A 27,444-nucleotide genomic window follows, 5' to 3' on the forward strand; every position below is an offset into this window, starting at 1 on the left:
GGACGTCCGGGTCGGAGGCTCCTGCCAGTGCCCAGGGCTGGGGTCTTCCTGCCCATCGTCCCCAGCACCCATGCTCTGCCCCAGGGTCATCGCCCTCAAGCCCCGGCAGAGAATGGGCAGGGGGCTCGCCTCGGGGCGGTGCCGACGCTGGGGAGGCCTGTGGGGGGAGGGAGGCCGGTGTTGTTCGCTGGAGGGGGCTGGCAGGGGGCATCCTTCATGACCGGTTTGGGGGACACGTTGGCTCTCTCTGGTTGGTCCTGATCAGAAGCTGCAGTTGCTGACTGAGCTGACCGCCTAGGCTGGTCCTTGCAGAGGCTGTGGGTCCCTCTGTGTCTTCGGTCTCTTGCATCTCCACGCAGCCCTTTCTAGGGGTCACGTGACCACCATCCCCCATCCCCACTCCTCAGGAGGAAAGCCCCTGGCCACGCCGCAGGGTCCTCCTCGCCCGTGTCCGTGGCCGAGGTGTTTGGGGAGGCTCTGCAGCCCAGGCAGGCGGCCGCCCACCTCCGCCCACTCCCACTGGCTGCTCCCGTGTTCTCAGCTGTGGGGCCTGCCCAGGACCCCACTGACTCCTCTGAGCCTGGCTCCTGTGGCCTGAGAACCACGCAAGGGGGCATGTCGGGAGTGGAAGGTGTCCAGGGCCGTGAACAGGGCATAGCCACTCCAGGGGCAGAGCGCAGTGAGGGGCCCTGGGCAGTGTCAGCGCCTGGGCAGGCAGGAGAGACCACGTGTGGAGAGTGGGCAGTGGGAGGGAAAGGGGCAGGCCCGAGGCCGGAGCGGAGCAGTCACCGTGGCTCAGAGTGATGGAGGGGCTGTGTCTTGGAGGTGAGGTCTCAGGAGGCTGGCCTGAGCAGCTGGGTGGATGGCGGTGCCCCCAGAACTATGTCCTGGGCCATCAGATCTGGGGTGCCCACAGATGCCTCAGGGACGGTGGGCCCCGGTGAGCCAGCATGGGCGGGGGCGGGGCGGGAATGCAGCTGAGAGCTTGTTAACGCCTGGTTCTTGCAAGAGAGGGCGTGCACGGAAGCACCCCAAAACTCAGAAGGGTGGGTTTCCAGCAGGGGCCGTTGCACCCAGCGCCCGGACCCGGGGAGTGAGGACCCTGCCTCACGGCATTTGCTGCTTCCTTCTTTGCGTTCCAAACTGATAGTGGACCCGGCGTCTCCCTCATCCTCGGCCTGTGCGCACTGGTTCCTGCAGCCTTGGGCTGGATGGAACCCTGGCAGGGAGAGCCGCGCCGGTGGAGAGCAGGGTCCGGGAAAGGGTGGGGACTTGAAGGCGGGGCAGCCTCCTGGTGGGGGCACCTCGGGTCAACTTTTCTCCTCCAGCGATTTGCAGATCACCCTCAAAAACCGGTTCTTTGATCATTGAAAGCACACTGAAGAGAGTCATGGGTGCGGGTGCAGCCTCTTAGCACAGCCAGGGGGCGGACAGAAGGACCCGTCCCCTCCCAGGGGCTGGGGCACGAGGGCACTGCCCACCTCAAGCGAATTCCTGCCCAGTGTGTCTGAGCACTCCTTGTGGGCAGAGTGGCACAGGAACCCGAGGGGGCAGGGGCCATCTGTTTGCAGCAGGGCTCACCAGACGGGCCCCGGGGGCGGGGCCAGATGCCAGATGCCCTCAAGAGGGACCCCGCCCTCTCCCACGTGGTCCCCATCTCCCAGTGTCCCTCCAGCCCCCACACAGCCCTGCCTGAGGTCCTCTGTCTCAGGGGGGCACCGGCACCCATATGTGATGACATGTATCTGCCCATCGGTGCCCATACCACATCGATTCTTGTAAGCGGCCACGTGTGCTTGAAAACAAAACGCGTATTTTCTCTTGGCTGAGCGGGTTTTGCGTCTGTTGGGTCAGGTTCTTACCTGTGCTGTTTGGCATTTCGTTACTTGTGGATGTTTTTTGTTCAGCTTGATCCATCGGTTTCTGAGCGAGATGACTCACAATCGCCCTCTTGGTTGGTGCGTTGGTTTGACATCCCTTAAATAAAATACTTTAAAATTTATTATGTATTTATTTATCATTCTTATTTATTTATTTATCTATTTTAGGTTCCCAGCAAAGTTGGGTGGAAAATAGAGATTTCCCATCCCCCATCCCCCATCCCCCTCCAGCTGGCGCAGCTTCCTCCACAACCCACGACAGTGGGATATTTGTTAAAGCCAGTGAGCCTACGTGGATACGTCGTCATCACCCGGAGTCCGAAATTACATCAGGGCCCACACTTGGTGTACGTTCTACGGGTTTGGACAAATGCATGATGACCTGTATCCACCATTACAGTGTCATACAGAGTAGCTTAACTGCCCTAAACGTCCTGCTCTGCCTGTTCATCCCTCCCTCCCCCCAGCCCCTGGCAACCCCTGATCTTTCTGCTGTCTCCATAGTTTTGTCTTTTCCAGAGTGTCATAGAGTTGGACTCATACAGTCTGTAGCCTTTTCAGATTGGCTTCTTTCACTTAGTAAAATGCATTTAAGGTTCCTCCACATCTTTTCACGGCTTGATAGCTCATTTCAATTAGTGCTGAATAATATTCCACTGTCCGGGTGCACCACAGTTTATCTATCCGTCACCTGCTGAAGGGCATCCTGGTCGGTTCTGAGTTTCGGCAACTAGAATACAGCTGCTGTAAACATGTGTGTGCCGGTTTTTGTGTGGACATGAGTTTTCAACTCCTTTGGGTAAATAACATGCAGCATGATTGCTGAATCCCACGGTAAGAGTATATTTAGTTTTGTCACCCAGGTGACACCACCTAAGTGACTGCGCCATTGTGCGTTCCCACCAGCAGCGAACGGGAGTTCCTGCTGCTCCACACGCTCACCAGCGTCTGGTGTTGTCAGCGCTCTGGATTTGGGCCATTCCAGTAGGTGTGTCGTGGTGTCTCATTGCTTAAATTTGCATTTCCCTGATGACATATGATGGGGACATCTTTTTGTGTGCTTATTTGCCATCTGTATATCTTCTTTGGCAAGGAGGTCTGTTAAGGTCTTTTGCCCAGTTTTTTTTTTTGTTTTTTTTTTTTCAGTACGCGGGCCTCTCACTGTCGTGGCCTCTCCCGTTGCGGAGCACAGGCTCCGGACGCACAGGCTCAGCGGCCATGGCTCATGGGCCCAGCCGCTCCGCGGCATGTGGGATCTTCCCGGACCGGGGCACGAACCCGTGTCCCCTGCATCGGCAGGCGGACTCTCAACCACTGCGCCACCAGGGAAGCCCGAGGTCTGCATTTTTGAGGCTGTGTCCCCCGCGATGCATCATGCCTGGGGCTCATGAAGTCAGGCTGTCCTGTCTGTGGGGACACTGATGGCTTTCCCTTTGTAATTAGTAGGTAGCTTGGGGAGATAATTTGAGACCACACGGACGTCCTGCTTCACTTACCACTATGATGGCTACATACACTGTGCTTTCCTAGACCTCTGCATTTATTCCTGAGCAGAGTTTTGAAAGGACGGCTGTGTTCCTAGCAGAGAGGGATGTGGATAAGGGACCCAGCTGGGAGGCTGCTTAGGATTGTAGACTTGGACGCAGGCATCTGGTTCTGGATCAACTTGCTGATGGGTGTAGGGAGGGAGGAGGGGTCCAGGATGCCGTGTGTGACGCCTGCTTGGCGAGGAGGGTAAGGGGCTGAAGAGGCCGAGGACTTGGCCCCCCAGTACTCTGTTGAATAGAAACGGTGAGTGTGGGCTTCCCTGGTGACGCAGCGGTTAAGAATCCGCCTGCCAACGCAGGGGACACGGGTTCGAGCCCTGGTCCGGGAAGATCCCACATGCCGCGGAGCAATTAAGCCTGTGCGCCACAACTACTGAGCCTGCGCTCTAGAGCCCGCGAGCCACAACTACTGAGCCTGTGTGCTGCAACTACCGAAGCCCGCGCGCCTAGAGCCCGTGCTCTGCAACAAGAGGAGCCACCGCAATGAGAAGCCCGCGCACCGCAACGAGGAGTAGCTCCTGCTCACCACAACTAGAGAAAGCCTGTGCACAGCAATGAAGACCCAACACAGCCAAAAGTAAATAAATAAATAAATAAATAAATAAATAAATAAAAGAAACGGCGAGTGTGGGCATCCCTCTCTTGTTCCTGATCTTGAAAGTCTTTTCACTTTTCACCATCGAATTAAGTGTGGGTTTGTCACATGCGGCCTTTGTTATGCTGTGGTATAGCCCTTCCATAAGCCCAGCATTTTAAATGTGCTGTTGAATTCAGTTTGCTAATATTTTGCTGAGAATCTGTGCCTCTGTATTCGTCAGGGGTGTTATCAGTCTGTAACTGTGGTTTCCTGCGGCGTCCTCCTCATCTGGCTTCGGTGTCAGGATGATGCTCAATTCGGGAGTGTTCTCTCTCCTTCAGTTTCCTAGTTCTCGTCTGTGTAATAATTTTCCTGCCCATTCTTGCTTGTGTACGTTGTGCTTTTCCAAATGAACTTTAAAATCAGCTTATCAGGGGCTTCCCTGGTGGTCCAGTGGGTAAGACTCCGGGCTCCCAGTGCAGGGGGCCCGGGTTCGATCCCTGGTCAGGGAACTGGATCCCGCATGCACGCTGCAACTAAGACCCAGAGCAGCCAAATAAATAAATAAACGCTAAAAAGATAAAAATAAAAACATAAAATAAACTCAGCTTATCTGCCGTCTGATTCGTCTGAGCGTTTTTACTGGAGCTGCATTAGACTCTTAGATCCATTTAGGAAGGATTGACGGCAGCAGTCGTGTTGCAGCGCTTTCCCATCCCATTGTCAGAGGCGTCCTATTGTGGCTCTCGGGAGCTTCTCAGTTCTCTTGCGTATTTACTGGTAGGCTCATCCACGGTCTTCTGTTTCTGCTGGTATTTTTGGAATGTTTCCTGCAGCTGGATGTTTTGTGTACGTTGAGGCTCCTGACATGACAATTCATGGCACTCAGCCAGCTTCCTGACTTAACGGGCATCTTCCGTCGCCGCCCCTCCCAACAGGACGCCCACGTGGGTGGGCATGGGTGGGCTCTCTGTGGGAGGGCGGGTGTTGGTATATCAGTCATCTGTTGCTGTGCAAGACAGCACCCCAAAAGGTGGCGGCTTAAAACAGTCATGACCACTTCGTCTCACTGCCTATTACCGCACGGTGGGAGCGGTTAACTGGTGGCACAGTCTGGGGGCCTCTGTGGTGGAGCTGGGAGATGCGTCTGACTCTGGCGTCTCCCAGGAGAGCCAGGAGGAGCGCGGGGTCCCTGACACGTCCCCATACCTGCTGGTTGCACGGCCGGCCCTCCCCTCGTCCAGGCAGCTCCACAGTCTAGGAGGTGAGGCTGGATGAGGTCACGGCAAGTAATGGTGGGTGATGCCTGGCACAGGTCAGACATCTTTGGTGGATTTTAGGGGGGTAGATATAACCACAGAGTCTCCCCGGCTTAGAGGGCAGGTCCCCTCCCACCCAGGCTGGCTGGTGCCGTTGAGGAAAGGGCCCCTTCCTGGGTGGGGGCCGCCCACCAGCTCTGCTGGGAGCACCTTTCCACATGCTCTGTTTTTCTGGGTTTCTCTCCCCGCAAACCTGCAGCCCTTTTAGCAAACTGCCCAGGGTCACACTCTCTCTGCCCTCCGGCGACCCCCGCGGGGCCTGACTGGAATTCTGCACAGAGACCCAGGGGCTCGCCCACCGTGGACCAGTGGAGGGATCGCGGGGCGACCCCAGGGGCGGAGAGACCGCTGTGGTCTGGGGGCGGCCCTGGTACTGGGGGAGGGGGCGGTGGAATGGGGGGCAAGAGGTAATTTCCACACTCAGACGTTTGAGTCACCCGGGGGCACAATCGCTCAGGGGAGAGTCAGTGATCTCTGGACTCTGGTCCTGAACTGGCTCCAGCCACCCCTGTTTATGGCCATCAACCCAGGCTGGGGTCGCACCGCTGGTCCCCTGCTGGAGGTGGGCTCAAGTTTTCACTTTGGAGCGGTGGGTTCTCTGACTCAGGGCTGACGCTCCATTTCCTTTTAAAACATCACCTTTGTGTCGCCGTCAGTTCCCTTGCCCGTGGGAGAGGCAGAGTGTGTCCGAGCCCCTGCCCGGTGTGCACAGCCCCTCGGTCCTCGTGTCCCAGATTTCTCATCGCAGGTGAACAGCGCAGAGGACCAGCTGAGCCTCAGATACCGCCCCGCAGAGCCAGGCCAGCATCAGAGACGGCATTGCCAGGGCCGCGAAGCCGCCGAGGAGCTACCTCTGGCTGGCCTGCGCGCCCAGGTGGACCTGTGTCTGGGCTGCTTCCGCTGCACCCAGTGGCTTGATGGAAAAGACTTAGCTCCTGAGCAGGCTGGAGCACAGCTGCTGCAAGATATCCTGCTGGCCCGCCTGAAGCCAGCCGCCAGGAGCAGGGTGCGGCGTGAGGCAGACCGCCTGCCCACGATCCCGCGGCTCACGCAGCCACGTCTGCCGCTCCTGCAGCCGGGGCTCGGCTGCCGGCGCCACCACAACCAGCACCCCTTTGCCAGGAGCCCCGAGGAGGCGCTGGTCTGGACCTTTGACTGTGGGCACTGCGGCAGCCGTCTGAGGCTGAAGACCCGGGTGCGGGGCCGCGGGGCCGCGGGGCCCGGGGTGAGCGGCGCGCCTGGCTGAGGCCATCCGCGCAGAGATGGGGGTCGCTTCCTCCAGCTCTGCTCTCCACGCTTCCAGCGCCGTCCGCCACGCCTCAGCCCCGTGGGCTCCCGGGGCTGCTGCCCCAGGCACGGAGCCTGCCCCTCTCTCCTTTCCCTCGTGAGCACCAAGGCCGCCGGAAGCCGCAAGGTGTGGAGGTGTGGCCACGTCTCCCGCACGGCCAGCCGCTGGCCTTCCGCAAGTCTGTGGGGCGAGGGTGGCTGTGCGGGCAGGGGGCGTCCTGATGCGGGGGCAACCACCGCGCCGTGGAGATGGCCGTGCGGGAGGCTGAAGAGCTGAGTCTCCATGACAAGGAGCTGCTCACGCCGCGCGCCCTCACTGGGGATGAGCACACAGACCCCCACGGCCAGCCCCCCGGAGTCCCTCGGACGGCGTGCCAGGCCCCAGCACCCACGGGCAGCTCCCTTGGCGAGCCCTCACCCAGCGTGCAGGCTCTGGATCAGTGCGACCCAGCACAAACCCACATCTCTGGTCCCCTGGCCTCTCCTGCCCTTCTCCCCTCCCCAGACGTCGCTCTGCCATGCCCCGCCCTCTGCTGCTCCGGACATTTCCTTGGAGCAAGCGCAGCGACTCTGCCCGGGAGCCCTGGGAGCCTTGGGACAAGTCCGTCTGCAGGACATCCAGGAGGGAGCCCCCATAGCCACGCGATGCCACAGATAGCACGACAGTGTGGCTGGGCGCCCTGGGTGGCAGAGAGCAGCACGCAGGTGGCTGCGGAGGCCTGGGAGGGGAGCTGCCGGCTGAGACATACCAGCGCTGCAGAGGACACTGGCCATAGCTGGGGTGGTGGTGCTGGGCCTTCCTGACCCAGTTAAGGTCCCCGCCTCACCAAACCGCCTCTCAGTGGGGGAGGGACCCTGTTCCTGACCCCTTGCCCTGGCCACACCTTATCTTCTCAGGGGCCGGCTGTCCTAGTGACCACCACGGTGTGTGTACGGAGAGCTGGTTAGCAGTGTACCGAGGGCGGCTCTGGCCTTTTCCCGTGGACAGTCCTCCTCCGCCGTAGCCAGGGTACACGGCGCTGCCCTCCTGGACCTGAAGGGCCAAGCTGCTGGAGCAGGTAGACACCGATGACCGCGTCGCCTTCAGGAAGTGAGCGAGCTGCTGGCCGAGCTGCGGGGCACACTGGCGGCAAGGACAGACTCTCTAGGTCGCCCGTCTGGGGCTGGACACCAGGAGCTGGTGGGGAGGGGCGATGGGCTGTAGGGAGGCCCCGCCCCCAACAGGAGGTATGCATTTGTGTGGACCTGGGGGGGGTTACCTACCAGGCTCCCTTGCTAGGACCCTAACCCACCTCGCAATGGGGGTTCTTCAGCTTCTTTTGGGGAGAAGATAGTACTTTTATTTTCATTAAAATGTCCTTTTGGCCTTGGGCCCTGGCCTCGATGAAGCTGGGGCTGACAGTACTGGCGCCTATCTGTGCCTGCAGGTAGTGACTGCCCCCACGGGGGTCCGCGCAGGACTTGGGGGTATTGCCCTCCCTTGAGGAATCCCAGCGTAAGAGGCAGGAAAGGCGGCCAGAGCCTGTGCCCAGGTGTCACAGCTGGTTGTTGTGATGGGGATGGGGGAAGGGCTGGGGCTGCCCCCTGCCAGAGCCTCGGAGCAGCTCTTCTCATTGGCAGCGGCAGCTACGTGCCAGGGCTGAGGCTTCTTGCTCCAGGGGTCAGTGTCCTGGAAAGGCCAGCCTGGGGCACCCCCTAGAAAAGGAAGCAGGAGCTGGGGGGGGGGCAGGGACTTGTGGGTGGGCTGGGCTGAGTCAGGAAAAACGCTCATGTGGCTGCCACCCCCTTTAATAAGGAAGTAGGTTTGTTCCTTCAATTGCCGATGCGTGTTTATACTCCTCTTTATTAGCGTGTAAGTATTAAAAAGCCATTTCTAGGAAGGTGTGGTCAGGGCCGGGCCTAGCTTGCCCAGCCGCCGGGGGGCGGGCCCTTCAAGGGCCCTCGGCCCGGTCTGCAGGGTGAGGCTGTCCAGCCAGGGCTCGTACACCAGCGTGTAGCCCTCCACCCTCTTGATGGTGAACTCGTAGGAGCGGTTGGGCAGCAGGTTGGGGACGTCGAAGGCGTAGGCGGCCACGGGGATGATGCTATACTGCACGCGCTCCTGCTGTGTCTGCGGGTCCAGCAGCTTGTAGCGCAGCTCAAACTGCTCTGGCGCGGCCGGCTGGAGCGTGACAGACCAGCGCAGGCTGGCCCAGTCCTCGTGGGCCACCGACTCCTTGCGGTCGAACGTGACGGGCGTCTTGGCGCTCAGCGTGACCTGGAGGTTGGGAATCTTGGTGGCGTTGATGTCAGACACCAGGCGGTGTTTGATGTGCAGACGCCCTGGCACCATCGTGGCCAGGAAACTCTCCATGACGGCCGACAGGTCTGCCAGCCGCTGCTCCACGAGCCCCCAGCCTGCCAGGAAGGGCTGAGGGTCCGGTGACTCGAGCAGGGCGTCCAGCTCAGAGCGGCCGTGGCCCAGCTGCTCCAGCAGCTCCCCTAGCAGCAGGAGCTGGATCTTGGCCTGGGTCGCGCCCACCTTCTTCATGCGCTGGAACTTCTGGGGCTCGATGAACTGGAACGTGGTGGGCAGCACCCGCGGGTTCTGGTCGCCCAGCGCCAGGTGCTTGGGGAGGATCTCGATGTAGTAGGAGCACTTCCTGAGGAGCTCCACGTGGGCGTGGTGGCGCTTGAGCAGCTGGGGGCTCAGGTCCGCGGTCAGGAACTTGCGCAGAGCGATGCGGCGCTCCGCGTACGTCCGCCACGTCTCGGGCTCTAGCAGCTGCCGATCCCCGGCCTCCCCCGCCTCCTCCTGGTCCAGGAGGCACTGAGGGCTGTCCAGCTTCATTCTGTCCGGGTCCAGCCTGTCACCTGCAAGTTCACTGTCTGGGAGCAGCGGGTGGAGGGCCCGGTGTGAGCGGGACGGTCAGACAGGCCTCTGCCGCCCACCCAGGGGCTCACTCGGGGCAGTGTTTGTGTGGGGGTTACTTCAGGCCCACTGGCCCCCATGCTGGGCCCTCTAGCCTGCTGGGGGGCGCGGGGAGAACTTTGTGGGGAGGGCTCGTCTCTCTGGAAAGAGGCTGCTTGGAGGGCCAGGTGAGCAGGCTGCAGGTCTAGAGAAAAGCGGACACTGCGGGGCCAACACGACACTCTACTGATGGTCGTTTGTGATGACACAAGGCAGGGCTGAGACGGGGGCTCTGGGCCAGGGCGGCCCGTGCGGAAAGGAGTTGAGAGGCTGAGTGACTCGCCCAAGGCTGCTCTGCTAAGGGGCAGAGTGAGGTTGGGACCCAAGTTGGTCTCCCTCCCCAAATGCCAGGCCTTGACCTTCCTGGGGCAGAGGTGGCAGACCCCGGTCCTGAACACTGCAGACAGGGTATCTGGGCTGAGGTGCAACTGAGACCAGGACCCAGGACTCCTGCCCTAAGTCCTGCGGTGGCCGGAGCCTGGGGCAGATTCAAGCTGCCTCTGGAGGGAACTCTAGCTCCAGACCTGGCTACAGGTCCGGGTCCGAGGTGTTTCCAGATGCCCACCGTCTCTCAGGTGGAAAAGGCAGAGGGGCTGCTGGTGAACTCCTCCAAAGAAGCCTCTGTCCTGGCCCTCCTACCCCAGACCTACACCCTCCTCGCCTCCGAAACCCCCTACAACCCCCACCCCCGGCCCCAGGCCCACTTCCGCCCAACCGACCCCCACCTCCGCCACATCACCCTAGTCCTGCATCCCCCCAGCCCGCCTCCCCGCGCCCACTTGCCTTTCGTCGTGCAGCGGGCGGAGCAGTGCTGCCGACTGTGCGCTGAACCGGCGTGCCCAGCCTTGCGCCGCGGCGTTCCGCGGGTTGCCATGGGGACCGCGGGCCTTTGTGACGTCCCGCCCCCCGGGGGGTGGGGGCGGGGTGGGCGGAGAGCCCAGGGCGTGGGGGTCGGGCGCCCTCAACCTGAGGGGCTGCGGGCAGGTCGCGCGGGGCTCGCTCCCCGCCCCAGGACCCGACTGAAGGAACCAACGAGTCTCAGCCCCGGGCCCGCCCCCAGGTTTCAGCTCAAACAGACCGTCCAGAGGCTTCGCTCCCTTCCCTGGGACCGTCACGGCCTGAGCCCCGGCCGGGATGCCTCTTCAAGCCAGGGGACGCCACTTGCCTCCACCCCCTTGCAGGTCAGTGGTGGGGACCCTTCCAGGCTAGGGTGGCTGTCTCTGAGCTCCCCTCCCATTCTGTTCCGTGGCAAGGCCTGCCCCCCAGGGCACGCCCACCACTCCCGGTAACCTCAGTCTTGGGAGGAGGCTTTGCCGGGCTAAGCGCCCATCAGATGTCCTCTGGGTCCAGGCCTGGGAAGGGGTGCGTGGGCGCCCTGGGCGCTAACTCTGTAAGTTGTAGCTGTTGTGTCGTTATTTAGGGGTCTGAAACGCAAGAGTTGGATTATTTGAAAGGGGGTGCTATCTGAAGGTTGAGAGGGAGGCTGGCACCTGGAAAGTGGTGAGAGGAAGCCGCCCGCAGCCCTGCGGCCCACCCACAGAGAGGGGGTGGGCGGCAGAGCAGTCTCCCCTCCTGCTCTGGGTCAGGCATGTCCTGGACCTCTGCCATCTCTGGCCCCATCTTTTTTTTTTTTTTTTCTATTTCTTGTTACTCAGCTAAATTTTTAAAATTAAACTTTCAGTTTTGAGATAATTGTGGATTCACCTGCAGTTATAAGAAATAACACAGAGACCCCAAGCACCCTTTGCCCATTTCCCCCAAGGGGAACACCTAGCGGAGCTGTCCTACAAGATCACACCACGAGAGTGACCTTGACAGTCAAGACCCAGACGTCTCCTTCCCCACAGGGACCTCCCTGCGTCGCCTTCTACAGCCCACGAGACCCCACCCACCACGGCCCCACCCACCGAGACCCCGCCCCAGAGCCCCGCCCAGACGCAGGTTTCGGGAAACCCTCTTCCAGGCCCCGCCCCGACGCCGTCCTGGGACAGATCCCGGCCCAGACGCACGCGGCTCGGAGCGGTCGGGGTACCAGTGCCGCCTGCGAGACACCCTGGAGGTCGAGGAGAGCAGCGGCCGTCGTGTGGCCGGGGCTGGGGGGCCACCCTGTGCTGATGTGAGCACCGCGGGGAGCGGGCGGGGACCTCTGGAGCGACTCTCACCCGCCCCCCCTGCGCCAGCGAGGCTCCAGCGCTCACCGTCGCGCCGCGCCGCCAGTTTCTCCCCGTCGGGGTCCCCGAGCCCCGCTGCTGCACCCTTTCCGACCCCTGCAGGGCCTGGCGCACCGCCGGGCATGGAGCCCTTCTTCAGGAAGCTGCTGACCTTCCTGTCCTTCTTCTGGGACAAGATCTGGCCGGCGGGCGCGCCGCGGTTCCCGAACCCGGACTCCGACGCCGACGTGGAGCCGGAACCCGCGGCAGCGGAGCCCCCCACCGCGGAGCCCTGCAACCCCCCGGCCCCCGCGCAGCTCTTCAGGGCGCTGACTTCACGGCGCGGAGCGCGGAGGACCTGAGTGTCAGACGCGGGGAGAGGCTGCACGCCCTCAGGGAGGAGGGCGGCTACATCCTCGCCCGCCGGCTCGCGGGCTGGCCCAGCACGGGGCTGGTGCCCATCACCTACGTGGCCAAGGCCGCCCCTGAGACGCTCTGGAACCAGCCGTGAGTACCGCCCCCTCTGGGGAGACAGGAGTAAGCCTGGGCACCCGATTCCGCTGGGAGGGAAGGTGGCAGGGACTCTGGCAGGCGTGGTTCAGCCGGGGGCGAGCCGGCTGGTGGGTGTGTGTGCGTGCGGCACTCGCCAGGCCCTCCTGATCGCACCCAGGGATTCAGGCCTGGCACCCAGCAATCTTTGCTGACGGGTCATTCCTTGGAGGGCAGGGGACTGGGGACTGGGATGCAGTTCTGAGTGAGACGGTGAGGACAGTAGTGAGCTTGTGCTGTGACGGGGTGAGGTGGTGACCCGGGGCTGGAAGGGGTGATAAGCTGGGTCACAGAGATGTCTTCGCCCACCCTTCTCACCTGTCCTCACTCACCTGGCCCCCTCCCCCTGCTCTGGGCCAGGTATGGGGCAAACATGGCCCTGGCCTTTGGGATTGCTCCCAGAGAGGCTCATTTGGAGGCTGGATCCAGGTGGGGGAGCCCACCCACTGCCCTGAGTGCCCTCGGCCCCTAGGGCCAAGGCAGTCTACAGGTGGGGAGAGGCTGGCACAGACACTTGTCTGTTTGCATGCCAGTCTGTGATCATGGGGGGGAAGCAGAGGCTGGGCGCTCTTCCAGAGGAGGTGACCTCTCGGCGCAGGCTCAGGGTCCGCAGGACAGGGTAGCCTCCCGGCACAGCTGTGTGCCAGCGCTGAGCAGGGCCCTGCCCTGTGGCTGTGGACACAGTGCCCTGTGGCTGTGGACACAGTACTGGGCCTCAAACGTTCGATCCACGCCCCGGGCGTGGTCCTTCCCCGTCTTTCTCCTGAACGTCTCGGCCACTGTAATCCCTGGCTTCTATTTATTTATTTTATTTATTTTTGGCTGCGTTGGGTCTTCGTTGCTATGCGGGCTTTCTCTAGTTGCAGCGAGCAGGGGCTACTCTTCGTTGCGGTGCGCGGACTTCTCATTGCGGTGGCTTCTCTTGTTGCGGAGCACGGGCTCTAGGCGCACGGGCTTCAGTAGTTGTGGCTTGTGGGCTCAGTAGTTGTGGCTCGTGGGCTCTAGAGCACAGGCTCTGTAGTTGTGGCACATGGACTTAGCTGCTCCACGGCATGTGGGATCTTCCCAGACCAGGGCTCGAACCCATGTCCCCCACATTGGCAGGCGGATTCTTAACCACTGCGCCACCAGGGAAGTCCCATCCCTGACTTCTAGATGGAGGGGGCGCCAGCTGGGGAACCCTGGGGCAGAGACGCCTCTTCCCAGCCCCAGCACCAAGAGGTGAAATGCTGGCTGAGAACAGGCCAGAAGCTGGTTGGTTAACGGGGCCAGCAAAGTGAGGCTCAGCTGCCCAGACCTCGCCCTGACGCAGGCCCCTGGTCTTGCACCAAGCTCGGTCTCTGCCGACCAGCAGCAGGTCTCAGCTTCACTCAGGCCACCTTCAGCATCCTGAGGGCCCCTCAGCATTCCCACAGTCTCCTGGGGGATTTGCATCTGGGGGAAAAGCCTGATTCCCAGGAAGGTGCCTTCTGAGAGGACTCCAGGCCACCACCCCACAGCCAGCCGTTCTGATGGGTAGGGGCCTACAGTCATCCCAGGTGGAGGACGGACCCCGAGAGCAGCTCCTGGAGGCGGCTGGCAGGGTCCTGGGGGAGGGGAGGGGCTGCTGGGAGGAAGAGCTAATGACTGTGTGTCTGGGCTGAGATGCAAGGGCTGCCACACTCGTGGTGTCCTCAGCCCGAGCTACCTGGCTCCTGTCCCCAGGCCGGCGGGCCGGGGAGACCCCTCAACCCCCACAGAGAGGCTCACTGCTCTCCAGCTGCAGGGCCCCCGGTCTTGTCGCCCACTGCTGCACACTCCGGGGACGGGCTCCAAGAACGTCGCGGAAGGCGGGATGTGCGCGGGGGCTGGGCCCAGCCCCCCAGGCCCCGAAGTGGGTCCAGGGGAGGGGTGGGGTGGGAAGCACTGCTGTCCAGGGAAGGCCCCCTGTAGCCCTTCCCGTGGGAGAGGCTCTCCTGGCTAGAGGGTCCCAGACAGCAGGCCCGGCTGCAGGAGGAGCCCAGCAGCTGCACGGGGCTGTGCGTCCTGCTCCCACATCAGTGTGTCCCCAGCCTGCCATCCAGCCAGGGCTCGTCTCGGGAGACCCAGGTCCACAGGTCCTTGACACTTCCCCGCGTGTCTGCTGATTTCCCCCCCAACGTCCCTCAGGCCTGTGCCGCTCTGCCCCCCATCACCCCACCCCTTCCTGCCTCCAGCCTCAGCCCAGACCCCCGACTGACTCTGGCTCCTTCCCTGTAGCCCCCCAGGGTGGGCACAGGCCTCTGTGCCAGGGCAGGCCTGTCTCAGCCGCTGATCTGCAATATCAGATCACCCCAGGCTCCAGCAGCACCCACCCGCCAGCTTTGCCTACCTGGTCCCCTCTTTGGGGGGCACCCCCACCTGTGTCCAGTCCCCGATGACTCCAGAGGCTGGGCCCTGGGGGCTGGGGCAGGTGTGGATCCCGGACTGGGTCCCCAGTACCGGGAGCCAGGTGTTCCTTCTCCCTCTCACCTGCGCGGAGTGGGCCTCTGGGGCCTGGCCCGTGGTGGGCAGGGCTTGCTCGGGGCTGGGCTGGTGTGGGGACCCCTGGGCCTGCCCTTTGCAGCGAGTACTTCAGTGGCATCAGCCGAACCCAGGCCCAGCAGCTGCTCTTGCCCCCACCCAGCGCGCTGGGGGCCTTCCCCGTGCGGCCCAGCGAGAGCAGCCATGGGGACTACTCCCTGTCAGCTACCAGGTGCCCTTGACCTTGGGGTGGTTGCTTCCCAGGCAGTGCCAGCCCCCAACCCGCCTCGGACCCGACAGTATGCATCACCTGGTTGGGGTGGCGGGAGGGTCAGGGCAGGCTGCAGCCGAGATGTGGCCTCCGTCTCTGTGCCCTCCCAGTCTGGGCCCGGACCAAAGTCCACCACTACAGCATCCCCACAGCAGCCACTGGCAGCCTCTCCCTGCAGAAGGACCAGCTCGTCCCCAGCCTGGAGGAGCTGCTGGCCTATTGCAAAGCCCACTGGAAGCTGCGACAGCCCTGTGAGCCCCAGGTGGGCCCATGCCCACCCCCCTACCTGCCAGGTTGCCCCTCCTGAGACACTGTCCAGCACGCGTCCAGCTGGCCCACTGGGTGCTGCCAGGGGGGGACCTGATGAAGCCTGGGAGCAGGTGCCCCAGTGACTCCTCCACACTCTGATTCATCCCTGTGGGTTATATTTCTTTTTAAAAATTAATTAATTAGTTAATTTTTGGCTGCGTTGGGTCTTCATTGCTGTGCGTGGGCTTTCTCTAGTTGTGGCGAGCGGGGGCTACTCTTCATTGCAGTGCGCGGGCTTCTCATTGCGGTGGCTTCTCTTGCTGCGGAGCATGGGCTCTAGGCGCGCGGGCTTCAGTAGTTGTGGTGCACAGGCTCAGTAGTTGTGGCTCGCGGGCTTAGTTGCTTCACGGCATGTGGGATCTTCCCAGACCAGGGCTTGAACCCGTGTCCCCTGCATTGGCAGGTGGATTCTTTTTTTTTTTTTTTTTTTTTGTGATAAGCGGGCCTCTCACTGCTGTGGCCTCTCCTGCCGCGGAGCACAAGCTCTGGACGCGCAGGCCCAGCGGCCGTGGCTCATGGGCCCAGCCACTCCGCGGCATGCGGGATCCTCCCGGACCGGGGCACGAACTTGTGTCCCCTGCATCGGCAGGCGGACTCCCAACCACTGCGCCACCAGGGAAGCCCTGGCAGGTGGATTCTTAACCACTGCGCTGCCAGGGAAGCCCAGGTGTTATATTTCTATGGGATTCTCTGGGGTGGGGGGAAGATGAGGCCTGTAGGATGCCCTCCCACCCCGCCCAGCCCTGTAGAGCGGCCAGGAGGGGAGGGCAGGTTGGGGAAGGCGCCCACGGCAGCCCCAGGCCAGTGCGGAGGTTGTGGGAGGAGATGCCAGTGGGGATGGCGCCACACCTGCGCTGGAGCCGTGGTACCTGCGCCTGTCCCAGGTGAGCGGTCCTGCCGGGGGGCCGGGCAGCCATCTGGTTCCTCTGGTCTCTTAGTGACAGTCCGGACAGGGGCAGTAACGAGCGCTTGTGGATGGATGCCTGCCGCCAGCAAAGGTGCCATTAGGTCTGGAAGCAATTAGGGCCAGGCCTCCGGAGGTCAGCACCCGGGCCCCCTGCCCCGGCCAGGGCCAGAGTTGAGCGTGTGCTGGGGCGCAGGGGCAGAGGGCCAGAGGCCTGGGGCCCCAGGAGCAGCTGCCCACTCTGCCTAGGGAGCCATGGGCAAAGGCCCTGAATGCCCCCCACACCCGCAGAAGCCCCCTGAACAGGACGAGTGGCAGCGACCCCGCTCTGCGTTCACCCTGCGGAGGAAGCTGGGCGAAGGCTACTTCGGGGAGGTGTGGGAAGGCCTGTGGCTGGACTCCATGCTCGTGGCGGTCAAGGTCATCAGACCAGGTGGGTGGGGGCCCCTTGGAGCCTGGGGCAGTGGCGGTGGGCAGCAGGAGCACAAGTATGTGGGCCTCTGGGACTTCGAGGCCCGCACAGCCCAGGAGCTGAGCTTCCGGGCAGGGGACCTCTTCCATGTGGCCAGAAAGGAGGAGGAGTGGTGGTGGACCGTGCTGCTGGACCGGGTGGGCAGGGCTCTGGCCAAGGAGACGGTGGGGTTGGAGCCGTGAGTCTCCCCGCGGCCCTCGTGGGTCACTCCAAGTTGCCCGTCCCTGGGCCCTGCAGGGCGTCTATCGGGACAGAGCTCTGCGCCGCTGTGGCTGGGCTCCGGGTGCGGGCAGGGACCCTGGGCTGCCAAGGAGGGTGGCCCGTGGCTCTGTCTCCCTGCCCCCCCAGTGGGGCTGGGCCTACCATCCTGGCCTTGGGATCCCTGGCCGGGCTTCTGCTGTGTGACATCTGGGGATGGGGGCTGCAGAGGCTCCGGCCCCTCCTCCGTGCCGGGACCCAGAGAAGGGCAGCCAGCTGACAGTGAGTCCAAGGCAGAGCCTGGGCCTTTTGGGGTGTGAAGCCTCGCTCACCTTCCAAACTCCGGAAACCAGCCTGCTGGCCTAGTCAGGGAGCGGGAAGGCCACTGCGACAGGCCCGCCCGGGGTTGGGCCACAGACCTGCGGCCCGTACCAGCACGGCTGCCCGTCGCTGGCAAGGTGGCTCCCAGAGACGACTGTGCGCCTGGGGGCGGCCCAGCAAGCTTGGGCCACAGGCGCAGCCGGCGTGCGTGTGTCCTCGCGACCCCAGGTGGTTCCCTGAGCTCTGGACGGGAGGGTCTGGGGGGGTTCCCACGGCCCCCCCGTGTGCCTGTGCACGCCACTCACTGAGCGCCTGCTGTGCCGGAGCGACGCGGGCGGGGCCGCCCCTCGGGGGGGGCGCTAAGCCTGGTGCAGACAGGACCATCTCAGGCAGGGGAGCCGACGCGGGCAGGGCCGCCCCTCCGGGGGGGCACTAAGCCTGGTGCAGACAGGACCATCTCAGGCAGGGGAGCCGACGCGGGCAGGGCGGCCCCTCCGGGGGGGGCACTAAGCCTGGTGCAGACAGGACCATCTCAGGCAGGGGAGCCGCCGCGGGCAGGGCCGCCCCTCGGGGGGGGCGCTAAGCCTGGTGCAGACAGGACCATCTCAGGCAGGGGAGCCGACGCGGGCAGGGCCGCCCCTCCGGGGGGGCACTAAGCCTGGTGCAGACAGGACCATCTCAGGCAGGGGAGCCGCCGCGGGCAGGGCCGCCCCTCGGGGGGGGCGCTAAGCCTGGTGCAGACAGGACCATCTCAGGCAGGGGAGCCGCCGCGGGCAGGGCCGCCCCTCGGGGGGGGCGCTAAGCCTGGTGCAGACAGGACCATCTCAGGCAGGGGAGCCGACGCGGGCAGGGCCGCCCCTCGGGGGGGCACTAAGCCTGGCGCAGACAGGACCATCTCAGGCAGGGGAGCCGACGCGGGCAGGGCCGCCCCTCCGGGGGGACACTAAGCCTGGTGCAGACAGGACCATCTCAGGCAGGGCCCCCGGCAGCGACAAGGCAGGGGCCGGCACTGCCAGTGCAGAGGCCGCGGGCCCTGGGAACCCAGCACGCTCGAGAAGGGGAAGGAGGCAGGGTGGTTCGTGGGGGGTGGGGCAAATGGGAGCGATTCCAGAGGTGCTGGATTGGTGGGGGTGGCCCGTGGACCCCACGGGGCTCAGTGCTGGGCAGTGGTCTTCCGTGCAGGGACCCACGTTCCGACGGGGCCTGAGGGAGCCGAGGGCGCAAAGGGCGGGGCGGTTGGCAGCAGAGGTCCCCTGGGAAACTCCGCAGGCCCAGCCCTGCCCTGGCGCTGGGAGCTGGGGTGTGAGAATGCCTGTGCACGTGTGTGGGTGCATGTGCGTCCCCAGGTCCCACGGTGCCAGAGCATGGCGTGCCTGTGGCCCGGGTACACAAGGCGGCCACAGAGTCACAGAACGATGTGGTCCGAGAGAATGGCCACAGAGCCACGGCCGAGGTCGGGGAGGGTTGCTGTACCCACAGGATGGGGGGCTCTGTCCGCACAGACGGGGGACAGTCCGGGAAGGGTAGTGGGAGGGGCCTTCTCCACTTCTGGGTCACCAGGGTCTTTCCTGGGGTCCAGAACTGGCCACTTGGGACATTTGGGGTCGGTGATGGGCAAAGAAGGGGCCTTTGGGTCAGTGAGTGTCCGCGGGCAGCTGTGGGCCGGGGTTGGGGGCACGAGGAGGCAGCGGATCAGGTGGGCTGGGACTTGGTGGGGGGCACAGGCGGGGAGCCGCGCGGCTCAGGGTCCCCCCGCCCCGCAGGTGGTTCTTTGGCCCGATCTCTCTCTCGGAAGCCCTGCACCGACTGCAGGCCACGGGCAACGAGCTGGGGGCCTTCCTGATCCGGGTCAGCGAGAAGCCGGGCGCCAACTGCGTCCTCTCGGGTGCCCGCTTCCCGCCCCTGCCCGCTCCGCAGCCCCACCTGGGCCTGACTTCGGGGCTCCTGGTCCCTAAGCCCTTCGTGCATGCAGAGCCCGGCCCCTCCGGCCTGTCCCCTCCACTGCGCTGTGACGTCCAGGCCCTGCTCTGGGAGCTCTGACCCTCAGTGGGTGCAGGCCCTGCGGCCTGGGTGCCTTCCCCGGGGTCTGGCCGTTTCTCTCCTTTCCGCGTTGGGGGCACCCCTGCCAGTGGGCCTCTCTCAGCGCCTGTTCACAAGCGTCCCCTCCGTCCGGTGCGGGACCAGCAGACCGTTCGCCACTACAAGATCTGGTGGCAGGACGGCCAGTTGCACCTCAACGAGGCTGTGTCCTTCCTCAGCCTACCCAAGCTCGTGGACCACCACGAGGCCCAGAGCCTGTCCCACGGCCTGTGGCTGACCTCGCCCTGCCGAAAGGTAGGGCCCTGCCCCCAACAGGGACACAAACCCTCGGGTGGAGGTGGGTGTGGGTCCTGACTCCCTGACTGGCTGGGGGACCCCTGGGAACACTCAGCCCAGGGACTCTGGCTACGTGGGAACCGTGGTTGTACAGAGCCGGGCGCGGGGGGACGGTGGGCAGGGGACGTGTCCTCCTTTGCCCAGTCACTCTCACCCTTGGGCCAGCTAGAGGTCAGCTGTGCTCCTGCTGCGTCCGGAGTCTCTGGGCTGCTGGGAGCTCGGGCCACGTGCCCCGGCGAGCAGCCAGACGGGAGTTTTGTGTGGGTGGCAGTCAGGCCAGTGTCGCTGGCCCAGAGCAGGTGCGGGGGAGGGGTGGTGGTGGCCTTTGTTTGCAGGACACAGCAGGGGTCAGCCGGGCTTGGGGCAGTCCCTGGGAGAGCCTGGCCACATGCCGGACACTGGGACCCTCCCAAGCAGGACGTGGCCCTACATTTGATGATAGACCAGGGGCTGACTTCCCGAGGATGGGGGCCCCCGCCCCGTGTCCCTGCAGCATGAGCTGGAGCCCCTGCCCCACTGTGATGACTGGGAGAGGCCTCGGGAAGAGTTCACGCTCTGCAGGAAGCTGGGCTTCCGGCTACTTTGGGGAGGTCTTCAAAGGGCTCTGGAAGGACAAGGTCCGAGTGGCCATCAAGGTGATCGTCCGAGGTGAGCGGGCTCCAGGCCGGGGACTTCTGGCTTTACTCACGGGGGTGGGGCAGCCCAGCAGCCCTGGGCCCTGACGCCCTGCCAGCCACTCGCTGCCCTAACTTGGATCACCTGTGGCACCTGCTGCAGTGTCCGGGTGGCATTCTCCTTTCATGCTGTTATCTAAATGCATTTATCTTAAAAGGGAATTTTAAATTCTTCATGTAAATGGAAGGAAATCCATTAAAATAAGTAGATCACTAGAAATCTGAAAAGGTTCATCTAAAATCTTCTTGGGACCCACCAGAGGTTGGGATCGCCCACTTCAGGAACCAGGGGCCCAGGGGTGCAAGGGAACACCCTTGGGAGGGGTTGTTCCAGCTCCACGTCTGGCTTGGGCAGGCATAAACCACATGGGGGTGTCTGTGGTCCCTGGGGTGTGGGGAGAGCAGCTGGTGGGCACAGTGGACCCTTGTGTGAACAGCGGGGGCCAGGCTGTGTCTGCCCTGGCATCCTGGCTTGGGAGCTGGGGCGTCGGGGAGGGCGCCCACATTTCCTGAGCCGCTGCTGCGTGCGGGCGGGGGGATGGGTGGGACAGGGGCTCAGCTCCTCCGAGGGCTGCACCCAGCAAGGCCGCCCGCCTGCCCCGACAGCTGAGCTTCTGCGTCGGCACACGTTCTAGTCGGAGATCCAGGCCATGAAGAAGCCGCGCACGAGCCCATCCTGGCACTGTGGGGGACCCTGGGTACATCATCACAGAGCTCCTGCCCAAGGGGAGCCTGCTGGAGCTGCTGCGGGGTGAGCGGGGTGGGGGGACCAGAATGACTCGTGCCGCTGCAGGGAACGGGAAACAGGCACAGAAAGAAAAAGAAAACCCGCCCCCGCCCCCCCTCCGCCCCCGCCCCTCCCCCTCCCCGCCCCCCCCCGACCCCCCGACCCTCCCCGCCCCCCACCCGCCCGCCTGCCATTCACCAGACAGCCTGGGATTGCTCATCAGCCTTTTCTGTTTTAAGAAAGGATTTAAAATATCTTGTGATAAATGTACCATCCGTTCATTGCAGGAATTTGACAAAATACAGATAAGAACAAAGACAAGAAAAGCCACTCATCATTCCTACACCTTCGGTGAACTGAGGCCATTTTAATCAAACGCTTGGCGTGGCCTGCCCCCCCCCCCAACTTCTGGAACACACAGGCCTGGTTCTCACTGCTGTTCTCTCTTCCTAGAAGGCGCTGTCCCTCCTTCTGGTGTTTGTCTGCTTACACACTCACTCGCACACACGCGCTCACACACCACGTATCTCGTTGCTGCACAGACCTCATCATCTATAACAAGCCCCGGTGTTTCATTAAACACCCAAACCAGACAGTCGCAGCCAGTTCGTGGAGGCGCCATTGTATGCAGATGCAGCCCAATTTCAGAGACGCTGAAATGGGAGAAACGTGCACCGTAGGATAAATGACACCCAGTATGCATATGTGTGTATCTGGGGGTATATTTTATTTTATTTATTTTTAACATCTTTATGGAGTATAATTGCTTCACAGTGCTTGTCAGTTGCTGCTGTATAACAAAGTGAATCAGCCACATGCATACATCTATCCCCACATCTCCGCCTCCTTGCGTCTCCCTCCCTCCCTCCCTACCTCCTCTGGGGGGTATATTTTAATACGGCCACATTTGCAGCGCTTTTCACTTGATCTTTGCAAGCAGTTTCCTGTATCACTAATTGTTCATCAGAAATGAAATCCTGACGGTCTCTGCACCACCACGTGGATGTGCCACGTCCACTCAGGTGCCTGTTGAAACCTTTTGAGGTTTTTAACCGTGTAAATAATGCTGTGATGAACATCTTTGTACATACGTCTTTGAGTTCCTATTGCTTCAGTGTGGATTCCCAGAGGGAAATTCCAAAGGGTATGTATGGACTGTGGTAACTCTGATACCTAACAGCTCTCCACAAGGGCTGCAGTGGGTCCACAGTTCCAATTTTAAACCAGCCCATCTGCCCTTTGTCCCAGCCCCACCCCTGAGCGCAGGAGTCTGCAGAGAGGACTTGGCCCTGGCTGGCCCCACTCACGCTGGCTTCCCCTGGCCTCTGCAGACTCCGATGAGAAAACCCTGCCCATCTCGGAGCTGGTGGGCATTGCAGCACAGGTGGCCGGGGGCATGTGCTACCTGGAATTGCATAATTACATCCACGGGGATCTGGCCGCCAGGAACATCCTCGTGGGGGAAAACAACATCTGCAAAATCGGGGACTTGGGGCTGGGCAGGCTCATCAAGGTAGGGCCAGGGGAGGGCGGAGAGCAGAGGGTGCCGGGAGCTGGAGGTTCCCGTGGGCCTTCCGCCCTCAGGTGAGATGTGGGCTGTGGAGCCCGAGCTGGATCTTTTTTTTTTTTTAATTATTTTATTTTTGGCTGCATTGGGTCTTCGTTGCTGCACGCAAGCTTCCTCTAGTTGGGGCGAGTGGGGGCTACTCTTCATTGTGGTGCGCGGGCTTCTCATTGCAGTGGCTTCTCTTGTTGCAGAGCACAGGCTCTAGGCGCGCAGGCTTCAGTAGTTGTGGCACGTGGGCTCAGTAGTTGTGGCTCGTGGGCTCTAGAGCGCAGGCTCAGTAGTTGCGGCACATGGGCTTAGTTGCTCCGCGGCATGTGGGATCTTCCCGGACCAGGGATCGAACCCGTGTCCCCTGCACTGGCAGACAGATTCTTAACCACTACGCCACCAGGGAAGCCCCCGGAGCTGGGTCTTAACGGGATCAGGAGGCCCCTGGGAGGGCAGTGCAGGCACTTGCCTGAGTCCAGGACAGCTACACGGGGCCAGCTCGGGCGCCCAGCGGCTGGGGGCAGCACAGCAGGGCATGGTGCGCAGGTGGCAGGGCGTGGGGGGAGCGGGCCCACCCCTCACTCGCCCTTGGCCAGTGTCCTGCTTCCATGCTCAGCCTGGCCCAGCAGGCAGGTGATACCAGCACCTCCGGGACTCTCAGTCACACGCTGAGAAGTTGAGGGGCTCCTTGAATCGTGATGCCCCAGAGCCAAGCGTCAGCCTTTCCAGTGTGCTCCGCGAGCGGGCCCCAGCGCCACGCCAGCTTGGCTGCTGACCCACCGCCCCTCCCGGTGTCTCCTTGCAGCTCGCTTCTGGAGAAACTCTGCCCCTTGTCCTGGGAAGCTCTCTGCTGGGTTTTGCGACTATGGTCCTCTGGGGCAGGGCCTGTTGGGGCGGGTTCTGCCTGCTCAGCTCCGGCAGCACGGGTCCCAGGGAGCCCTGACGCAGTGTGGGTCCCGACCGCACACTTGCCCACCAAGCACTGGGCTCCCCGAGCCTGTCCATGCTGTGGGGAGGGAGGGTGCAGGCGGCCCCCAGGCCCGCCCCCAGCGTGTCTGATCGCAGAACATCTACCTCTTCCATGACCACAGCATCCCTTACAAGTGGACTGCCCCCGAGGCACTCTCCCGAGGGCATTACTCCATCAAATCTGACACCTGGTCCTTCGGGGTTCTCCTCCATGAGATTTCCAGCAGGGGTCAGATGCCCTGTCCAGGTACTGGGCACCCAGTGTTGCCAACTGCGGGCAGGGCGGGAGGGGGCCGTCACCTGGACACGGCCCCTGCACCATCACTGGGTGCCTGATGCCTTCCAGGCGTCACCGTCCAGTGGGAGGGCGTTAGAAGTGAGTGCCAGGGATGCAGAGGGCGAGGGCACAGCCCAAGGCTTCCTGCGGGAGGGGGGGCGGCACTGGCCTCCCTGCCTCCACAGTCCCTCTTGTCCCACCCGCCACAGGCACGTCCATGCCCTCCTGAGGTAGAGGCGGGCTACCGCATGCCCTGCCCCCTGGAGTGCCCACCCACCACACACACAAGCTGATGCTCTCGTGCTGGCACAGGGACCCCGAGCAGAGGCCCCGCTTCAAAGGGCTGCGGGAAAAGCTCTCCAGCCTCAGAAGGTACGAGAGCCTGCTGCGTCGGCCGCCTCCTTGCCACTGCCTGAAGGCCAGGCCAGCCCTCGTGAGGGGCCTGAGCAACCTCGGATCATGGGAGTGGGCTGACCCAGATTTACTGAGGATTTGCTGAAGGTACCAACAGCTCCCAGAATCAACCGGACACTCCCGAGAAGGGGCTCGGGCAGCCCTGGGCCCACCTGTTGCCCAGTGCAGCCAGGAGCTGGGACTGCCCCTCCACCTGACACCAGCTCCTGGAAAGTGCTGGGACCTCCACAGCCAACACCTGCCCTGGGGCTCCAGGAGCCAGGTCGCCCCTCCTTCCAAAGGGAGTGGACCTGTCCCTGGTCCTGACCCAAAGCCCACCGGCTGTCAGGACCAGGGCTGAGCTTCCGGGCCGTGCGCGGTGGGGACCGAGGCTTTGGCTGCACTCCCTGTGCCCTCTGGCCTTGCCTGAGACCTGGATATAAGGGGGTGTGGACCCCCCAGTCCTCTGTGGAGACAGGGGCACTGACGCCTGCTCCCCGGGGCCAGCCGCTGCTCCTATCCAGCTGCCCCCGGGGGGCCTGGGGGGCCACGTCTGGACACTGTGACCGAAAGGACTGGGTGGGGGTCAGGCTAACTGTGCCTGGACACATTTGAGGGCAGGCAGGACAGAAGGTGCAGCCTTTGGGGGCCACGAGCCACCCAAATGCCTTGGGATGGACTCCCGACCCCCGTGACTTAGAGCGGAGCTGGGGCGGGGTGGCCAGCTGAGCCCAGCCTGCTAACCAGTGGAGACCACCCCTCTAGGCCCCCGCCCTCACACCAAACCTCCGTCCGCTCCCTCACTGAATTGCCCTCTCCTGACCCCCAGGCCCCGGTCAGTCTCTGCCGGCCACTGAGGCACGTGGACGCCACCAGCCTACCCCCCACGCCTGCCCCCAGGAGGCCAGCAGAGGATGAGACGACTCCCCAGCCACACACAGAGCTCCCAAGTAGGACTCTGCCCAAAGCTGGGCTGCCCCGGGTGGGGCCCCGTAGAGCCTCCCACACCCCCTTCCCCTCACCCTTAGGCTGCCGGGGGCCCTGCCCAGAGTGTGCCTTACAAGAGGCTACAGGAGACGCCGCCCTTACTGGAAGGCACGTGGGAGAGCAGGGCGCGTGAGCTGCTCCGCACCAGGCTGAGGACGGCCTCCTCGAGGGCGCCGGGCCCCACGTCTGAGGGCTCCGGACCCAAGCCAGAGACCCTGTCTCCTGCCGCGGCAGCAGGGGCCGAGGCGGGCTTACTCCGAGGACCCCGACCTCAGTGGCTGCCCTGGGACTGCCTGCTCTCCCCGGCTCCCCAGGATAGCAAGGCACCCCACCTCTTCTCAGATACAAGGCTCCACACTCACCGGAGCTGTCTGCCCACGTGAACCGGAGCCAGATCTCGGAGGTGGCCCGCTAGGGAGGGACCCCAGGAGGGCCCAGGAAGTGGGAAGTTTGAGGGGTTGGTGACTCCTCCCGCGGGGGCGGGGGTGGCGTGGAGCTCACACACACACACCACGTGGCTGCTGCCTGCTTGTTTATTTTCTCCTCGGTGCAAGGCACAGGTTAGAGGGTGCCGGGAAGGCTCTCACGTGGCTTGGACAGTAAAGAGTGGAGTTCTCTCAACTTCCTTTTTGGTGTTTTGCTGTTTTGATATTAAAAACCCAACTGCTTGTGTTGGCTGCAGCCTGATCACTCTCAGGGAGGGGAAGGAGGGGGGCTCTGATGAGCCCAGCGCCTGGGGAGGAAGCCCGCCCGGCAGCTGGTGGTGGCCACTCAGGACGGGGGCCTGGAGTTGGTTTGGCCAGGCTGGCCGCCAGGCTGCTGCTTCCCCACGGCTTCCCGAGCCAGGTCACAGGTGATCATGCCGGTGGAGGCCTGGGCTGGTTCTGAGCTGGAGGAGAGCACGTGGTCAGAGGCTGCTACCACCTGCCCCCCCCCCACGGCCCCCAGGAAGGTGGACTCACTGCTCTGGGGACTCCAACACTGTGGCCATGAACGGGAGAGTGGACTTCCCGAAAAAGAAGCTGGCCCACCAGTGTCCCGGGTCAGCTCTGGGGAGACCTGAGAGAAGCAAAGTGAGGTCACGGTACTGTTACCCACCCCCTCCAGTCAGTCCCTGGGAACAGCCAGGGGTGGACCTGCGCTCACCGGGGTGGCGGGGGATGCCTTCCCCAGGGTACTCGGCACTTCCGCAGGAGCTGTTACTGGAAGTGGAGCCCAGGCGGCCTGGAGAGAAGAGGCCAGGTCAGCTCCACAGGGCACTGAGCCCCCAGCCCACCGGACCAAGGGCTGGCTTTGCCTGCAGCACAGGCAATGCCAGGGGTCCTTAGCCGCTCACTCCCCACTCGGATACGGATTCTCAAGGAACTGGAGCTGACACCACAAGCTGGGTGGGGGAGCCCGGGTCAGACTTGGTGGGGGGGCGGGCAAGGGGCTTACTTACGCCGGTAGTAGTCGTGGGTGGCCACGAGTGAGCCGCTGGAGGGGATGGCTGCCATGCTCTTGCTTGTGGGCTGGTGGAAACCTGCGCACGCGGGGGTCGGGGAGCCCCTTCGGTCACCGCTGCCTCTCGCGAAGGGCACTCCCCACCCGGACCCCAGGGTCAGCCGCGTGGGTTCTCGGGAGGGGCGGACGCCAGGTTTGTTTACCGAGCCGAGGCGGGGCTCCGGAACTCCGGGACCGCCCTCTCCGCGCGGGCGGCTCTAACCAGCCCGAACAGGCCGCGCGGGACAACAAAGGCGCTTTGTGCGCCGGGCCGCCGGCCTGGGGCTCCGGGAAGCGGCCCTGCCTGCAGCCGGCGCGCTCCCAGCTCCGCGCCCCGGGCCCTGCCCGCCGCCCCCTCCCACCCGCGCTCTTCGGTCCTCCCGGACGCCGGGCGGTCCGCCCCGCCAGCCGTCGCTCCTATTCGGGCCGCTAGACCCCACCCACGCGCCGCCCGGGCCCTCACCTCGGCGGCGACCCCTCGCGGGCCTCGGCGCTCGATCACGGACGGCGGGAACCGGGTCGCTAGGCCACTGAGCCCATCGGCACAGGAGACCGCGGCCGACGGCTCCACGACCCAGACGCGCCGGGCACGCACGCGCGGACGCGCCCCCTTATATGGCGGCACCGCCCCGGGCCCTGCGAGCCCCGCCCCGATCCAGGCCCCGCCCCAGCCCCGGCGAGGCCACGCCCCTGCTAGGCTCCAGTCCCGCCCAGGACCCCTGCGAGGCCTACTAGGCCCCGCCCCAAGCTCAGCCTGGCCCCGCCCCGCCCTGCCCTGCCCCGCCCCCG

The 27,444-nt window shown here is 63.6% G+C and overlaps 4 protein-coding genes across 4 annotated transcripts; 2 read left to right on the forward strand and 2 right to left on the reverse strand.

The window, feature by feature from the left end:
• Positions 1–70: 70 nt before the first annotated feature.
• Positions 71–6,832, forward strand: LOC307198006 (3'-5' exoribonuclease HELZ2-like; the record flags this gene model as incomplete). The annotated part of the gene is given in 6 exon segments (XM_079944592.1): positions 71–138; positions 408–679; positions 6,058–6,563; positions 6,565–6,583; positions 6,586–6,714; positions 6,717–6,832. Coding segments are annotated over 6 exon segments (1,110 nt in total).
• A 1,555-nt stretch (positions 6,833–8,387) lies between these two features.
• Positions 8,388–9,533, reverse strand: FNDC11 (fibronectin type III domain containing 11). Its single transcript, XM_079945734.1, has one exon. It carries the CDS (start codon positions 9,438–9,440, stop codon positions 8,484–8,486), a length of 957 nt encoding a protein of 318 aa, XP_079801860.1. The 5' UTR covers positions 9,441–9,533; the 3' UTR covers positions 8,388–8,483.
• A 2,192-nt stretch (positions 9,534–11,725) lies between these two features.
• Positions 11,726–25,548, forward strand: PTK6 (protein tyrosine kinase 6). Its single transcript, XM_079944593.1, is given in 16 exon segments — positions 11,726–12,037; positions 12,040–12,217; positions 14,844–14,972; positions 15,009–15,273; positions 16,516–16,874; positions 18,979–19,100; positions 19,359–19,549; positions 20,085–20,165; positions 20,167–20,239; positions 20,872–20,897; positions 20,901–20,930; positions 20,932–21,016; positions 22,324–22,535; positions 23,613–23,777; positions 24,003–24,071; positions 24,074–25,548. Coding segments are annotated over 16 exon segments (2,388 nt in total). The 5' UTR covers positions 11,726–11,853; the 3' UTR covers positions 24,293–25,548.
• Positions 25,549–25,688: 140 nt separating this feature from the next.
• Positions 25,689–27,242, reverse strand: PPDPF (pancreatic progenitor cell differentiation and proliferation factor). Its single transcript, XM_079944730.1, has 5 exons — positions 27,119–27,242; positions 26,615–26,695; positions 26,320–26,397; positions 26,136–26,232; positions 25,689–26,062 (listed from the first exon to the last, which is right to left on the reverse strand). The coding sequence occupies exons 2-5, from the start codon at positions 26,667–26,669 to the stop codon at positions 25,945–25,947; spliced, it is 348 nt and encodes a 115-aa protein (XP_079800856.1). The 5' UTR covers positions 26,670–26,695; positions 27,119–27,242; the 3' UTR covers positions 25,689–25,944.
• Between the last annotated feature and the right edge of the window lie 202 nt (positions 27,243–27,444).

The sequence above is a fragment of the Stenella coeruleoalba genome, assembly GCF_951394435.1.
Source record: "Stenella coeruleoalba genome assembly, chromosome: 15".
NCBI classification, from domain to species: Eukaryota; Metazoa; Chordata; class Mammalia; order Artiodactyla; family Delphinidae; genus Stenella; species Stenella coeruleoalba.

Coding starts and splice junctions, on each gene's coding strand:
- FNDC11 (XM_079945734.1), bottom strand. CDS start 9,440: ATGAAGCTGGACAGCCCTCAGTGCCTCCTGGACCAGGAGGAGGCGGGG.
- PPDPF (XM_079944730.1), bottom strand. CDS start 26,669: ATGGCAGCCATCCCCTCCAGCGGCTCACTCGTGGCCACCCACGACTAC. Junction 26,398..26,614: donor CACCCACGACTACTACCGGC/GTAAGTAAGCCC, acceptor TCTTCTCTCCAG/GCCGCCTGGGCTCCACTTCC. Junction 26,063..26,135: donor GTGTTGGAGTCCCCAGAGCA/GTGAGTCCACCT, acceptor GCTCTCCTCCAG/CTCAGAACCAGCCCAGGCCT.